General features: G+C 39.6%; 1 protein-coding gene across 1 annotated transcript in view; it reads left to right on the top strand.

Annotated features, from left to right (window-relative positions):
- The window catches only part of tusc3 (tumor suppressor candidate 3), a 404131-nt gene that overhangs the window by 168288 nt on the left and 218567 nt on the right, over nt 1-17276 (top strand). Inside the window, exon 6 of the mRNA XM_060830630.1 lies at nt 2684-2773. Within this exon, the coding sequence (XP_060686613.1) occupies nt 2684-2773 (90 nt within the window). The remainder of the gene's footprint in view (nt 1-2683; nt 2774-17276) is intronic.

Here is a 17276-nt window from a genome sequence, read left to right as displayed (position 1 = left end):
AGATATCCCAGGACAAATGCTGCTGAATTGACATAGTTAGCAGACTTGGAAGAAAATCTTTGTATTTAATTCTGAAAAACTGATACCCAAGCTCCTGACCATACTTTAGAACAGTAGCTATCTGCAGTATAGACTGCAGACCACTTATTCAGCAAAAGACCCTGTGGAGCACACACCAGTCCTTCTCCAGCTGCTTCTACTTACCACCATCGAAAATCTAATCGAAGTAATAAGATGAATAACACTTATTACGATGAAACACCAAAGAGGAAATACTAGTTTCAGGCTGGAGGGCTTCAGTCTCCTGTCGGAAACCATGTTCAGCTAGTTTTCAGAAGGGCAAAAATAATTGATAGTCTGTTACAAAGGGGCAACACCAGCTGGTCGTGAAGTACAGAGGTCAGTAATAGCTGTAAGTGAATTGCACAGGGGAACACCAGGCGGTAGAGAATTACAGAGTGGCCTCTACACCTGGTAGTGAATGACAGAGGCACAACTGCAGCTGGTAGTGCGTAACGCAAGGGAAACATCAGCTGGTATGACAGAGTAGCAACATCAGCTGTACAGAAGGACCAACAATAACTTGTAGTGAATTACAGAGAGTCAATACCATCTGGTTGTGAAGTATACAAGGGCAACGCCAGGCGGTAGTGAGTTAGAGTGGGGTTACGCCAGGCAGTAGTGAATTACAATGGGACAGCAGTGGATGGCAGTGCAGTACAAAGGAGCTACACCATGATGTCTGGTTTTGCAGAGAGGCAACAAGAGCTGGATGTGAATTTGAGTGGGGCAACTCCAGCTGCTCGTCAATTAGAGTGACCACAACAGCTACTATTGAATTTTGGTGGGGAAACAAAAGCCGGGAATGAATATGTAGATGAGCCAGCAATAGCTGGTAGTGATTTGCACAGGGGCAACATGTGGGCAATGAATTATGGGAGGTCAGTATTAGTTGGTATTGAATACAGCGGGCCATAGCAGATAGTGAATTACAGTGCAGCAACAATAGCGGGAAATGAACAACAGAGGGGATGTATCTGCTGTTCTTGCATTACGTGGAGGCAACAGCAGCAGGTTGTGAATTACAGAGGGACAACAACCGCTGGCAGTGATTTACAGACAGGAGTTAACTACAGAGGAACACCGTAGCTTCGAGTGAGTTGCACAGGAGCAATAACTACTGATAGTACAGAGGGCCACAACAGTTGGTAGTGAATTAGAGCATGACACCAAAAGTGGCAGTGAATTACAGAGGGGCAAATAAAAATGTGAATTACAAAGGGATACCAGCAGCTAGTACTGACTTACACACGCTCAACAACAACTGATAGTGAATTGCAGACAGTGGTGAGCCACAGAGGAACACCATAGTCCATAATGAATTACACAGGGGCAATAACCACTGATAGTACAGAGGGGCAATGGTAGCTGGTAGTGAGTTATAAGTGGCAACAACAGCTAGTAGTGAATGGCACAAGGGTAACAGACTCCTGGTAGTTTATAACACCTGAGAGCATTTGGCAATAGTACTGAAGACTTGTGCTCCAGAACTTGTCACTCCCCTGTCTAAGCTGTTTCAATACAGTTACAAATTGTCCTATTATGTTCTGTACACCAGAAGTAGGACAAATCCGACCTGGCTAATTTCCACCTCATCATTCTCCTCTCCATCATCATTAAATTGATAGAAGGTGTCATCAACAGTTCTATGTACCAGCACTTGCTCAGCAATAACCTGCTCGTTGATGCCAAGTTTGGGTTCTGCTAGTGGCAGTCAGCTCCTCACCTCACTACAGCCTTGATTAAAAAATGGACAAAAGTGCTGAATTTCAAAAACAAAAACAGAGTTTGCTGGTAAAACTCAGCAGGTGTGGCAGCATCTGTGGACAGAAAGCGGAGTTAATGTTTCAGTTCTAGTGACCTTTCTTCATAATTACAGCTTACTACAGCTTAGCAAGTCTATTAATGAAAATTAATAGTGGCCTCATTTTGCTGGTTGCCTCTGTGATAGAATTTGCCTATGCATGGTGTGGGCTTTTAATGACAAATCCATCTGCCTCTCTGTCATATATGTCAAGTTGTGTACTTTGAGTTCTGCCTGAGATATTTAGTTGTTCAGTATTTTCACGGTTGTGATCAATAGATGTTTTAGACTTGAAGAGAATTTAATATATTTGGGGATTGGGCAGGAAACTTGAAATTATTGTCCAAAATCAATCATGATCTTATTAAATACCCAAAGTGGCTTGAAGGAATGTCTGCCCTTCGCTACACCTATTTATTGTATTATAATGACCTCCATTGTCACCTCTTTTATGATAGAATGCTGTTGCTACAATTACTACAAACATTCTCAATATTTCCTGCAGCTACACCTTCAAACTGCTACAGAATTTTTTTTGTGCTTTAAGGATATCTATGCATCTTTACACATTACTGGTTGGCCCAATATTTTGATTGGCAGCTATTGCAACTATCCATGTGTATTTACCAGCTGTTAGGAGACCGCTCCGATTTGACAAGTCATCTAAGTTGAAATATTGGGTCAAACCTGCTTCATTCTGTCACTGGAACATGAATTCATAATGCCAGTTTCTTTTTGCTAAAGTTTGGAAGTTGTCGTATATAAATTGGGACTAACAAAGTAAAGATTGATTTTTAGTCCATCCTTATTTTTTCACAGTGTGTGGTATTTGCCATGACTTCCGGACAAATGTGGAATCATATTCGAGGCCCTCCATATGCCCATAAGAACCCACAAAATGGTCAAGTGGTAAGTGATTTGCAATTAAAGAATAAAAAGTGATTAGAGCGAATTGACATTGAGTCTTGTGGTTTCTGTGTAATGTATTTATTAATTAAACTTGCTTATTAGAAATTCTTGAAAGTTATTGAGCCTATTTATAGAACAAAAGAGTGATTACAGCATAGGAGGCTATTCAATCCATTGAGTTATGCTGGCTTCCCCTAGAATAATTCTGCCACTTACATTTTACTGGTGTATCCCTGTAGCCCTGTAAGGCAATTTATTTCCCTAAAATATCCATTCAGTTTCCTCTACCAATCATAGAACATAGAACATAGAAAAGTAAAGGACAGAACAGGCCCTTTGGCCCACAATGTTATGCCGAGGTTTAATCCTGATGTAAAATAGAGTAACTTATAGTAACGCACCCCTCAACTCATTGCTATCCATGTGCGTGTCCAGCAGTCAATGTTCCCAATGACTCTGCTTATTTATTGTCTGAATCCATTACTGTTGTAGGCAGCACAAGTCATTTTATTATTTTGTCAAAAACTCCTCTTTATATCTGCGCTGCACTTTTTTTTTCCTGTTAAATTGGTATTCCAAAGCTTTACCTTTGCTTGCCTTAAATAAATCTGTTGGCAACCCTGTACAACTCTACTCAAACCTCCCTCCATTTTGGAGCAGATTTGTAGCTCAGATGTCGATCAAGTTGTAAATTTGCTTGCTCGGCTGGTTCATTTGTTCTCGGATGTTTCATCACCATGCGAGGCAATATCATCAGTGAGCCTCTGGTGAAGAGTTGGTGTTCTGCCTCGCTTGCTAGTTATCCGTCTCAGTTTGTTGTGGTAGGTGATATCATTTCAGGTTCTAAGAAGTTGGTAAATGCGACTAATCCTATGTGTTTGTTTATGGCGTTCCGGTTTGAATGCCAGGCCTTAAGGGATTTCCGTCCATGTCTTTGTTTAGCTTATCCCTCGATCGATGTGTTGTCCCAGTCAAACTGATGTGCCTCTTCATATCTGTGTGTATGGATATCCGTGATAATTGGTCATGTCTTTTGATGGCTAGTTGGTGCTTATGTATCCTGGTGGCTTGCTTCCTCCCCATTTGACCGATGTAATGTTTGTTGCAGTCCTTGCAGGGTATTTTGTATATGATGTTCGTGCTGCTGGTTGTTGATACGGGATTCTTTAAATTCATCAGGAGCTGTTTCAATGTGGTGGTAGGTTTGTGGGCTACCATGATGCCTGGGGCTGGAGTAGTCTGATCATCATCTCTGAGGTCTCTTTGATGTATGGCAGGGTGGCTAGAGTCTCTGAGTGGGGGTGGGGACCCTTGTTATGTACCTTTGGAAATCCATGTGTTGAATCCTTCAGGTTTCATTCTTTGGAGATCTGTCTTGTTAATTTCATTTGTCTTGTGTAGTTTCCTCAGGGATGCTGTAATGTGGTTTTCTAGCTGTGGAGTTGGGTCCATCACCATCTGTTGGTAAGTATCAGTATCTGAGAGTAGTGTGTTTGCTTTTTCGATGTATTGTATTTTGTTCGGGATGATGGCCGTGTGCCAGGAGGATTATGATATTTCTGTCTTTTCTGAGTCCTTTTGGAGTTTCCATTCCAGTGTGTCAAGGGTGTTCCCTTCTTCCTTTCTGCTTCGTGTTGGTGTTGCTGTCTGTCTGATGGCCTGCTGGGTTTCTTCTGTAAGTCCATTGCCTTTCAGGGTGGATTCCAGTGCTGCTAAGAAATCCTTTTTTGTCCACATCCCTGTGGTTGAAGTTCATCCCTCATATTAGGATGGCTTTTTCCATGTCTGTGAGTGGTCGATCAGACAGGTTCTTTATCAGAGTCTTTGAATTGTCTGCGTTATTGCTGTGTGTGAGCTTGGCCAGTTTTTTCCCATAGGGCGAGTCTTATCTTTGTCTTGGTCTGCTGTTGTTTAGTGTTGATGGCTCCTTCTTGAGTACTTGTTCATTCACGGTCAGTCAAGTTAGTGTACAGAGATTTTTGACGCAAAATTTCTCGTTCGCATTTGTGGAGTTGGTTGTGGGTATCATTTATCATTTCTTGTAGCATTCTGTGGACATTCTGTTCTGCTGTTCTCCTGGCTTGTGGAGTGTTGACAGGTAGTTTGTATTTGACGCATCGTGATAATGCTAGTTTCCTGAGACATTTGTGTACACCATGCACCAAAGATATCTCAGAGGTGATGACCAAACTACTCCAGCCCCAATGCATCATGGTAGCTTACAAATCTACCACCACACTGAAACAGCTCCAGATTAATTTAAAGGACCCTGTACCAACAACTAGTAGAACGAACTTCATATACAAAGTATTCTCCAAGGACTACAACAAACATTACATTGGACCAATGGGCGGGAAGCTAGCCACCAAGATACATGAGCACCAACTAGCTACCAAAAAGACATGACCAACTATTACTGGTATCCATACACACAGATGAAGAGGGATACCAGTTCGACTGGGGCAATACATTGATTGAGGGACAGGCTAAATAAAGACACGCACGGGAACTCCTAGATGTCTGGCATTCAAACGGGACCTCCATGAACAAATATATAAATTTGGACCCCATTTACCAACCTCTCAGAAACAGAACTGGAAATGATATCACCTGCCACAACAAACTGAGACAGATAAAAAGCAAGTGGGGCAGAAAACCAATACTTCACCGGAGGCTCACTGATGATGTTACCTAGCATGGTGATAAAACCTCTGAGAACAAATCAACCAGCTCAGCGAGCAAATTTACAGTTGCTCCATGTTGAACAAACCCAGATTCTCTGATCTAAAGTGTAACTAAAATCTCTCAGTCATTGGAACCATTCTCATAAACCTCCTCTGCACTCTTTCTGAGGTGTGGCAACCAAAACTGACTGCAGTACTCAAATGGAGCCTCATCAAAGCTTCATACAGTTAGAACCTAAGTCTCATACATGTTAAGCAGCAGATCTTATTGCTTTCATATATCTGTGCAGCTGAGCCACCGAGTCTCTTTGTCCTATGCTGTTTATAAGTATACTATTAAGTCTAGATTGCTTCTCCTTTTGCCTGCTTCCAAAAGTTATCTCTTCACGCTCTTCTATTTCCCTGATATTTTTCCAATATGATTGTTCAACAGGGAAATCGATGTTGGAATCATTATAGCATCAGAATTGTATCATAACCAATTAAAAGCAATGAAAAAGGCCATCTAACATGTGTTTGTACTGGCTGAAAAAAAAATTACTCACACTTTACACTTCTTACTGTGAAACCTTATAGATTAAATTATATGCATCTCAGAAGCATGTCTAAGTACTTCTTAAGCTGTCAGGGTTTCTATCTCCAACACCATTGGGATGGATGAATTATAAATCTCAAACACCCACTGGATTAGTTTTCTGGAGATATGGATTTGAAACCCGTTCTAGCAAATGGTGAATTTTGAAGTCAGTTAAAATCTAGAATAAAAAGTTAGTCTACTTGCGATTATGAAACCACTATTGATTGTCATAATAACCCATGTGCATCAGTAATGTCCTTCAAGGAAAGGAATCTATAGGGAGGACCTGTGGAAAAATGGAAATCTAAAGAAATCCTAACCCAATCTGGACTACAAGTGACTCCAGACCACAAAAATATGGCTCACTCTTGACTGTCCTCTGGAATGGCAATAAATGTTTGCCTGGCCAGTGACACCCACAATCCATGAAGACATTTTAAAAAATCAATTTTCTTCCACACAAACTTGTACCATTTGCAATTTTTTTATTCATGCCACCGACATATAATTATGAATAATTAAAGAAACATGAAAAACACAGGATCTTCATATTAAGCCTTGTAAAATATCACTAGAAACTGACTTTAAGTCACAAAAACATCCATCGACCACTTAACCAATTTTGGATCCCATAGTATTTTATTTTTCAAACCAGTCTGTCATGTGGGACCTTTGCTAAAATCCATGTCGACTGGATCCAAGACACTATCTTTGTTAACCCACCTTGGTTGTTCAAAAAAATTCCATCAAATTAGGCAGACATGCCCCTCCCTTAAAAATCCACACTGACTATACTTGATTAATTTGTGCCTTTATAAATGACATTTAATATTATTCATCACAATTTTTTCAACAATTAATATTTAGTCCAAATCAATATTATGCAAACAGATTATTACAGTGGTTTTGTGGGATGTTGCTAAAAATAAATTGGATACTGCATTCTCCAAATTGTAACAGTTTCTGTTCAAAAGGTATTTCATTGGCTTTGGAGATTGTTTTAGGACATCCTAACAGTGTTGTATAATTACAAGTTAGTTTCTTTTATTAACTTCCTTCTCCTTTCTTAAACAACTTTAAGATGTAAGCAATCGTCCAGCCTTCTCGCATTACCCCTGTAGCCAAGGAGGGTTGTAAAATGATGATCAGAACCTACATTATTACCTCATTGCTTCTTTTCACAGCCTGGAGTATCTCGGCTTGGGAAGTTGTTTTCCTATTCCCTCTTGGGATGTGGTGTTACTTGCTAGGCCAGCATTTGTTTCCCATCTCTAATTGCCCTTGTGAAGATGGTGGTTAACTGCCTTACTGGACAGTTGCAGTTCTTCAGGCATAGATATATCTGCAGTGTTAATATGATTGGCGTTCCAAGACTCTGCCTCATTGACAGTGAAGGGATGACAACATATTTCAAAGTCAGCATACTGTATGACTTGGAGGTAAATTTACAGGTGACAATGTTTCCATGAAGTAGCTGCACCTATCCTTTTAGCTGGTAGAGACCATGTATTTGAAAGGTGCTGCCTAAAGGATCAGGGTGAGTTACTGCAGTGCACCTTGTTGATGAAAATGCCGTCACTGCACTTTGGTTTTGATTGTTACTTTTAAAGATACTAAATTCCTTAATATCTCCTCTCTTACTGTTTTATCTCATTCAGTATTTCTCACTGCTTATCTTGCTTATCTGTCTGCATGATATCCAGGGGACTCTTGATGAAAAGTGCGACTTTTTTTTGTGGATACATATTTTCTTCTGAATTCTCACTGTTTCTTCCTTTAAAATGTTTCCCATGTCACTGATTATGACTACACCCAAATAGCTGATTACTCTGAACTTGGCTGAATTGCATTGTAAAGTGGTCTTGCTTGAATTGAGAATTTTTACTCTTGATCTATCTTTTTTTCTTTGTCTCTGTTTAATCTAGCTGAATCATGATCATTGCCACCAAAATACTCCCTACTGATATCCCTTTCACCTGTCTTGCCTCACTCCCTAAACTAAAGGCAGAACTAACAAGTTTCAAAGGAGGTACCATCTACTGCAAAACTAGTGGCAACATCATGGTTGTTATTTTTCAGAGGATAAATCGAATTAAGATCTATCGAGAACCTATCCGTCAGTTGTTAGGTTTCCTGGCTCCTGTATTGTAAGTTAGCAGCACACACCTGCTGACCCCTGAAAATCTGAATGCTGGATCAATGAATCACTCAGTGACTGGCAGCTCAACTGCATGCAGTGCCACTGGAAATGCTAGTCTTGTGATGTGGCCTAAACTAAGCTCGCGCTCTCTCTCTCTCCCTCCACCTCCCCATACAGTGTCACATGAACAAGAAATTAGCATCTATTTGTGTCAAATGCCAGGTCCTCCTTATCTATCTGTTGATCATCCATTCCCTCTGCACCTGTGCACATTTAAGCTGTTGGTGACAACCCCCTGAAACATGCACTGCTCAAGCTTCCAAAACCAGAGCTCAGACTCCTCCGGCTGATGACAATTTTGGCATGGGTAGTTGTCCAAGCACAAGAAGGATCCTTGAGATCCAATTTGGCACACGATGTGTTATTCAGTGTGGCTGAGGTGACTTTCATTTCCACTTTCGCAAGTCCACTGGGTTTACTTTGAATATTAATAACTAAGGCAGTTCTAACACAGCACATACCCAATATTCTTTATTAAAACAAAATAAGCTATACAAAAATACTACAAGCAAATATTAGCCAGACTATGCATATAATCGTAAGTGAGCCTGTTTACATGGACTTGTCTGAGGATAAGACTAGAACAGGTGATCAGCCTACTTTTTCCCAACCTCTAATCAGTGATAAGACAACCTTCTCCCCGAGCTAGCTAATGGTGCTCTGAGGCAAGCCTTCTTTATACATTTTCCATTCAAAGAGGCTGTACGTTTAAATTCAGCAATAATCACTTTGACCCTCAGCAAACATCTTAAATGTGTCATCTACCACTGAGTTTAATTAATTGCTCATTAAAACTTGCTTTTCTCTCCCTGGAAAAAAACTGAATCTTGCTTTTAATGAACATGGATGTCAGGTTTATCTTGCTCTTGTTTTATGTTATCAAATCATCCTTGTGTATTTACACCGCATAACTTTGACAATAACTAATTGTGAAGTGGTAAGTGGTCCACATTATCACATCTGATTTACTGTGTCTGTTATAAACAGAATTTCACCTTTTCCAGAGTTACTATAACAGTTCTGCTAAGTCACAATAGTCAATTTAAAGAAACATACATTCCTTCAGCAAATCAGAATCACATTAAAGCTTTTGAAAGCATGAGATCATCACCAGGCTTCGTTTTTCTTTTCATTTTATTTAATTCAATTTTGGCTAAGTTTTAGGCTACTATCTACGCAAGTGCCCTGCCATGCCCCTCTATGAAGCTATTGTCTCAACTAATCAACAGTAAATTCATTTGGAACTTTGATTCTCTGCTCTCACTGACTTTCTGTCACTGTTTTCCCTTGGGCTTGCTTTCTCTGTGCTCACTGTTTTGTGATACTTCTGTGGAATATTCAATTTACTGTTCAGTTTAATGATGGTGAAAAATGATCTAATGCGTTGATATCATGACCCTCAGACGCAGCACACTCATCTATTTATGGCTTTTTTAATTGGGTGGACCTGCATTGAGCAGAAACTTTAAAGTCTTGATTAAAAAGACACTAGTAGCAGCTCATGCAGAGTTAGCAGGTTTGGTACCTAAAAGATTTCTGTCCCATTCCCACTCTGTCTTCCCTCAGGTGATGTCTGTCATATACTTTAGCAGCCGCCTGAGGCTAGAGCTTTAAAGGAGATTTGTGGCATGATGTAGATTTTTAAAAAAATGCAAATTCTTTAGTTGTAGAGATTTGTGTCCAACATAAATGCTGGTGCATATGTGTTGCAAATGGGTTTCACAGGTATTTATGGCTTACTGACATCTGCATAAATATCGATGATACACGTGGAGGCGAATGCATTAGGAAAAAAAGATGCTGAGGCCAAATCATCAGCCTGGAAGCAAATCAGATTGTAGTGTGTTCCAAATCAGATCCAAGGGACTTCAATGCATTCATAAGTTAAGGGTTGGGCTGATGGCTTTGGTGTTATGTAGTTTTCTTTACACCAGTATATCTGCATTGTTTCAGAATAACAATATTCTTTCAATTATAGTGAGGGGCAGTAATTTCTTTTGCTTATCCATATCTTACATGCAATGAATGACAATTGCAAATTTGATCTAACCACTCTTTGTTAAGTGAGATAAATATACAAAACATACTCCCATTTTTGAACTCCATGAATAAATGGAAATAACTTCAACAGTGGCATCTGGTATGATTTTTAAATCTGTTTTTCTACAGATAATGCATTTTATTTCATTATCATTATCTCTGTTCTCTTAACATAAGAATCAAGAGTAAAGCATTACAAGTTAATCAAGTTTATTTATTAAAACCATTAGGTAAACTACACAAGTTAGAAATAAGCTGAGGCATTATTGCTCTAGGTATCCTGAACAGTGGCGTCATTGTCAGATTTTATTTTTACGACCTCATTCCATAAAGCCATAAGACATAGAAGCAGAAGTTAGGCCATTCAGTCCATCAAATCTGTTCCACCATTTAATCATGACTGATAGGTATTTCAACTGCTGCAAATGTGTTGCTGGTCAAAGCACAGCAGGTTAGGCAGCATCTCAGGAATAGAGAATTCGACGTTTCGAGCATAAGCCCTTCATCAGGAATTGATAGGTATTTCAACCCCATTTTCCCGCTTTCTCCCCATAACTTATAAGTCCATAAGACATAGGAGCAGAAATTATTCACTTGCATAATAAAATTATTATAAAGACTTCAGTACAGGACATTGGTTAGGCCACTGTCGCAATATTGCGTGCAGTTCTGGTCTCCTTCCTGTTGGAAAGATGTTGTGAAACTTGAAAGGGTTCAGAAAAGATTTACAAGGATGTTGCCAGTGTTGGAGGATTTGAGTTGTAGGGAGAGGCTGAACATACTGGGGCTGTTTTCCCTGGAGCGTTGGAGGTCGAGGGTGACCTTAGAGGTTTACAAATCATGAGGGCCATGGATATGATAAATAGGCAAAGTCTTTTCCCTGGGGTCGGGGAGCCCAGAACTAGAGGGCATAGGTTCAGGGTGAGACAGGAAAGATATAAAAGAGACCTATGGGGCAACCTTTTCACACACAAGATGGTACATGTATCGAATGAGCTGCCAGAGGAAGTGGTGAAGGCTAGTGCAATTGCAACATTTAAAAGGCATTTGGCTGGGTATGTGAATAGGAAGAGTTTGGAGGGATGTGGGCCGGGTGCTGGCAGGTGAGACTAGATTGGGTTGGGATATCTGGTCGGCGTGGGTGGGTTGGACTGAAGGGTCTGTTTCCATGCTTGAACATCTCTATGACTGTATTTTAAAACAGTTCAATTTTTACCTTGAAACAAATGAGTTAAGCATGCACTTGTTATCACCATCAGAGATTTCCAGTTGTTATCACTTTTGTTCCAATCAATAACATTTATTTATTTGTACTGGAAATAAAAAAAATACATTGCAATAATGAATACAAATTTAAAGTGTACGACAGTGTGAATTAAAAGATCAGTCAGAAGCGTTATATTTTATGTTAACTGTCATGTGGTGAGATGGTTTGGGGGGGAGGGTGGGGTGGGAGGTGGTGGGAGTATGGGAAGTGGTAGTAATAATTTTGTGTCAGTTGTAGCTCAGTTGGCAGTATTTCTTAATCTTAAGTTTCAAGATTGATTCAGTATCCCACTCCAGGGCTTGAACACAAAATCCAAAGCCAGCATTCCAGTGCAATATTGAAAAAGTGCTGCACCATACAATGTGCTGTTTTCTTTTGCAGTTCAAGACATTAGCCAAGGCTCCTCTCAACAATCACCTGCTCACTTTTGCTTAGTTTAAGTGTTATTATGATTGTTCAGCTCCTGACCTCATCACAACTTTGGTCAAAACAGCGACAAAAGAGTTGAACTGAAAAGATGAAGTGAGAATGACAGACCTTGAAATCAAGGCAGCATTTGATACGGGTGTGATAGCACAGAACTCCACAAAAGTACTGAAATAAATGCAAATCAAGGTGAAAGCTGTGCAATCATACTTAGTACTTGTTTGAGGTCAATCAACTAAGTCCAAGGATATCATTGCAACAAGTCCCTTATGTGGATATTTTCTAATCACTCTGTTTGGAGATGTTTTTCCACGCCTCTGCAGTAGAAAGGACTTGAACCTGGGTCTCCTTGGCTCAGAGATATAGACACTACCACTACATTAGAAGAGTTCTCAAGTCGGTTGGCCTAGTGCTAGTGTCCTCACTGCCTTCAGCTAGTTCAGTAATAATCTTCCCCCCATCATATGGTCAGAAGTGGAGATGTTCAATGTTAATAGCATAATATTAAGCACCATTCATGATTTGTAAGAACAGTATAAAAATAGGAGTAGGCATTCATCCTTGCAAACCTCCTCTGTGATTCAGTAAGATCATGGCTAATCTGCTTCAGACCTCAACTCCTCTTCATCCTAGTACATTCTTGCTCTCAACTCCTTGGAATTTTTAAAATCCATCTACCTCCCCTTCAGATACTTTCCGTCATCTAGCCTCCACAACTTTTTGGATAGAGAATTCCAAATAATCACTACCCTCTGAGACAAGAGATTATCTTTGCAGCTCAGTACTATGTGGATGTGCCCTTATTCTGTAATTGCTCTCCCTAGTTACCCTTTTGTCCTTTATGTATTTGTAAAAACTCTTTGGGTTCTCCTTAATTCTATTTGCCAAAGCTATCTCATGTCCCCTTTGTGCTCTCCTGACTTCCCTCTTAAGTGTACCCCTACTTCCTTTATACTCTTTGAAGGATTCATGCGATCTATCCTGTCTATACCTTACATATGCTTCCTTATTTTTATTAACCAAACCCTCAATTTCTCTCGTCATCCAGCATTCCCTATACCTACCAGCCTTTCCTTTCCTGACAGGAATATACTTTCTCTGGATTCTCGTTATCTCATTTCTGAAGGCTTCCCAATTTCCAGTCGTCCCTTTACCCGCAAACATCTGCCTCCAAACAGCTTTCGAAAGTTCTCGCCTAATACCTTCAAAATTTTAAAAGTAGAATCAAACTTATCTTTCTTGTGTGGGTTTGTTTGAAAGATCTTATTACCGACATCCCTTTTTATACCAATATCAAATGAAGTATCATTCCTATTTTCACTTGAAAATTTCTAATCAACTGACAAGGTTTCAGATATTTTCTTTCAATGACTTTCTGCATATTCACTAGATGTGATTTGCCCTGCGTCTCAGACTAACTCACTTTTACTGAACTGTGAGAAAAGCCCGATGTACTTGTATTACTGATGAAAACAAAAGTCATTAACAAATGCTGTTTCCTCAACATTGAAATAGCCAGTAAATAAAATATTTCAAGCTCTCCAAAAAGAACACCAACATTGATATTAATGACTGGATGAGTTTGCTACCTTTTATTTAAATGTCGACAACATACTTCAAGTCCAATACTTTAATCATGAGGCGAAATATTGGCAGAGAAGAATAGCAAGCCAATCCTGCATTCCAAATCCCTGTCTCACAAGTCATCTTGCTTCTCGTGCCCAAAGAATTGACCTGTTCTGTTACATGAAGATCCAGGAGGTGCTTACGGCGAGAGTGGATGTAATCCTTGAATCGAGGGACAGCTGATGGGTGTGGTGATGTAGATATTAGCAGCCCTGGATAAAAGAATTATGAGGAAGTGAGATTCGGAAGACTCGGTCTGTGCTACTGCATTCGGTTGATTCACTCAGTGTATTTGAGAAGCACAAATTTATTTTTAGCTGGTTCACAGTGATGAAAGGTGAAAGCTCATGAATTTTGATTGTGAGCTTATTTTGCACTGGGGCTTTTTCATTTGGCTGTTTTTTTCAGAAGATTGCAGCTACTTTTCTTTTTAATTTTAGCCATCCTATCTATAAGTTTTAGACATTTTTAGATCTACCCTGCAATCAGTTTGATTTTCTGACAGATCTTTGTGTATTTGCCGAGAAACAAAAATCCTCTGTACTGCAGCTACTAGATTTATCACGTGATTTCTCATGATTCTCCTCATCTTTGGAAAAAGGGAGACTATGACACCATGCTTTGATTTAGGTTTGTATCAAATTTATTTAACAGGAATAGAACAAGCAAATAGTAGCAGGAGCACAATATATATTTTTACAACAAATTTTAAGCTTACTAAGGCCATGAGTGGTAGAAAATCATATGGTTTTGTGATTGCTGTGCTGAGCTATGTAATATTCATGCATAGCAGTTTATTTCTTTTTCACATCTTCTGTGGCAGCTTCACAGCCTGCCTTTCTTTAAAGACTTTAAACAGACTCTTTGATATGAACAAAACAGCATGATAAATGCATTCAAAAAAGTGAATGGAGAAGCACATTTAATGATTGACAGCTTTTTTGAATTAAACAGATAATCAAACGCATATTTAAACAAAATCCACCAAATGTTTGCATTTGAATTTATTGTCTTTATCCTTCCATCAGACACTAAGCAAGAAAAATAAGTGTTAACAGTTATCAAAACTAAATCAATTCTATGCATAACATTTTTTTCTTTTCAACTATCTATGTACCATGACATAATTAAATTCATCAATACCAAATTTCAATAATGTTCAATTTTTTTACGGTAGTGCCAGCTTATTGACAAGTTTTAAATGCTTTTAGGTCTAACCTGTAGTCAATTTTATTTTCTAACAGACTTCCAGCTTTATTCTCCGTGTGGTATGATCAATTGTGACAAAATCCAATGCTGAAGTGTATTGGTTATTATTTAGATTTATGCATTGGATGTGAAAGCACTGGCTAAGCTGCACTTATTGATTATGCTGTGATGAAGGGTGCATAATAATTGTTATTGACGTATGGATTTTAGAATAGAGACAGTTGCATGTTGATTAGTTCTGTGAAAGGTTCTTTTAAAAAAGAACGGTCATACAGTCCTTACAGGACAGTGTCTCAATTTTGTCAGAAAGCAGTTGACTATAAACCCTTTGTGGTGCTCCTGGTAGGATGTTTATACCATTGGGTTTATAACTGATAGGACGAATATGTAAGACAAGATGTGAGAGAATGGTATGTGTCATTCATGCATTTTACCATTTTTCCATTCTGGGATTGAAAGATGAGCAAGATTTTAAAGACAGGCAGTGTTGAGTTTAGAAGCAAGTTTATTTGCTACAAGGGGATTAGGGCAGTTCAGGGGCTAGTAACCTGAGCAAGTGGGTTTACTTAGTAGAAGTTCCAAAATGAAAAGAGTTTTTACAATGTGTGTGTCATTGTGGCTCTGATCACGATTTAGTACAATTTTGTAGGTTATTAGATCCAAGAAAGCTTAGGATCCCAGATTGTGGAGAATGCCCTGTTGGCAGATTTAGGCAAGTCTGATCAATTTTGCTCTATAGTCCATAGCAAATGGACTGTTGCAAACTGGAGAGCAAGTAGGGCGGCATGGTGGCTCAGCAGTTAGCACTGCAGCCTCAGCACCAGGGAACCTGGATTCAGTTCCAGCCTCTAGCAAATGTCTGTATGGAGTTTACACATTCTCCCCATGTCTCAGTGGGATTCCTCCCATAGTCCAAAGATGTGCAGGTCAGATGAATTGGCCAGGCTAAATTTACCATAGTTTTAGGTGTATTAAGTCAGAGGGATTACTCTTCAGAGGATTGGTGTGGACTTGTTGGACCAAATGGCCCGTTTCCACACTGTAGGGATTCTAACCTAATCAAAATAACTGTCAAAAGTCCATTAAGTATTGGCTAATGGGATGCCCAGCCACTTAGAGTCATAGAGCTGTACAGCATAGAAACAGACCCTTTGGTCCAACTTGTCCATGCTAATCAGGTATCCTAAATTAATTGAGTCCCATTTTCCAGCAGTTGGCCCATAATTCCTCTAAACCCTTTCTATTCATATACCCATCCAGATGCCTTTTAAATGTCGTAATTTTACCAGCCTCCACCACTTCCTCTGGCAGTTCATTCCACACATGCACCACCATCAGCGTGAAAAACGTCCCCCTTAGGTCCCTTTTAAACCTTTCCCCTCTCATCTTAAATCTGTGCTCTCTAGTTTCCCAACCCTGGGGGAAAAGACCTTGTCAATTTACCCTATCCATGTCCTTCGTGATTTTATGAACTTGTGTAAGGTCACCCCTCAGCCTCCGATGCTCCAGTGAAAATAGCCCCAGTCTGCTCACCCTCTCCCTATAGCTTAAACCCTCCAACCCTGGCAATATGCTTGTAAATATTTTCTAAACTCTTTCAAGTTTCACAACATCCTTCCAGACATCATTCATCTTGATGGGAGAGGTTGCAGGTTTTCTGATTGATTGACAACCACGAATTCCCGGAAGACTAAGTGACATGCTGCTTTTGCAACATCCTTTCCTGATGTCAGCCATTTTACTGAAGATAGGTTTGGAGTTGACAGGGATGCCCACACTGTGAGCTGGGCAGCCACCAGTTAGGCTCATGAAGAGTCATGTTTAAATATGAATTTAAGTGGTGAATTAGGATTTTACAATCATCCTTATTTTGCAACACAATGGAGTTATAATTTGACTGCCCAAACAGGGCACCTAATAACAGGTCAAGAGTACCAGCTCTCCAGGAAGACCTGTAAATCCACAGCTGGAAATTACAGCCACAAGATTACCTGTGGTGACCATTCCCCCACCTGTCCTACTAATTTCCTTGCTGTTCTCTCTAATTTTTACAGAAACACATGAAAAAAATTTGGCTAAGGCAGCATATATTTGTTCAGGCACTCTGTTACTAATCTTTATGTGCAGCTGGATATTTCTCTAAAAATGAAAAGCCTCTTGTGCTCTGTCACGTCAAATTGGACAGGAAACCTCTTTTTATGCTAATAAAGTGGGTGCCCATGTCAAACTTTAATGAGTGACAACTTCCCATGGCAGCAGGTTTGGACCTGGAAACAATCCTAGTATGTGCTTCCCACTTCAAAGTGTAAATTTAGCCCATGGTCTTCCATTATTTGATGAGCATTTTAAAAAGTTAACAGTTGTTCTACATATTAATGGTCCCCTTCCTCAGTATCAAGCTCAGTAATGTGGGAAATAGTAGTACTGCTTCTCACTTCAACATGTGTGAAATGAAAGGAAAGAAGTTGGATATT

The sequence above is a fragment of the Hemiscyllium ocellatum genome, chromosome 1, assembly GCF_020745735.1.
Source record: "Hemiscyllium ocellatum isolate sHemOce1 chromosome 1, sHemOce1.pat.X.cur, whole genome shotgun sequence".
NCBI classification, from domain to species: Eukaryota; Metazoa; Chordata; class Chondrichthyes; order Orectolobiformes; family Hemiscylliidae; genus Hemiscyllium; species Hemiscyllium ocellatum.
The sequence above is the reverse complement of the archived record's forward strand: the minus strand, read 5'-3'. Positions and strand labels throughout refer to the sequence as shown.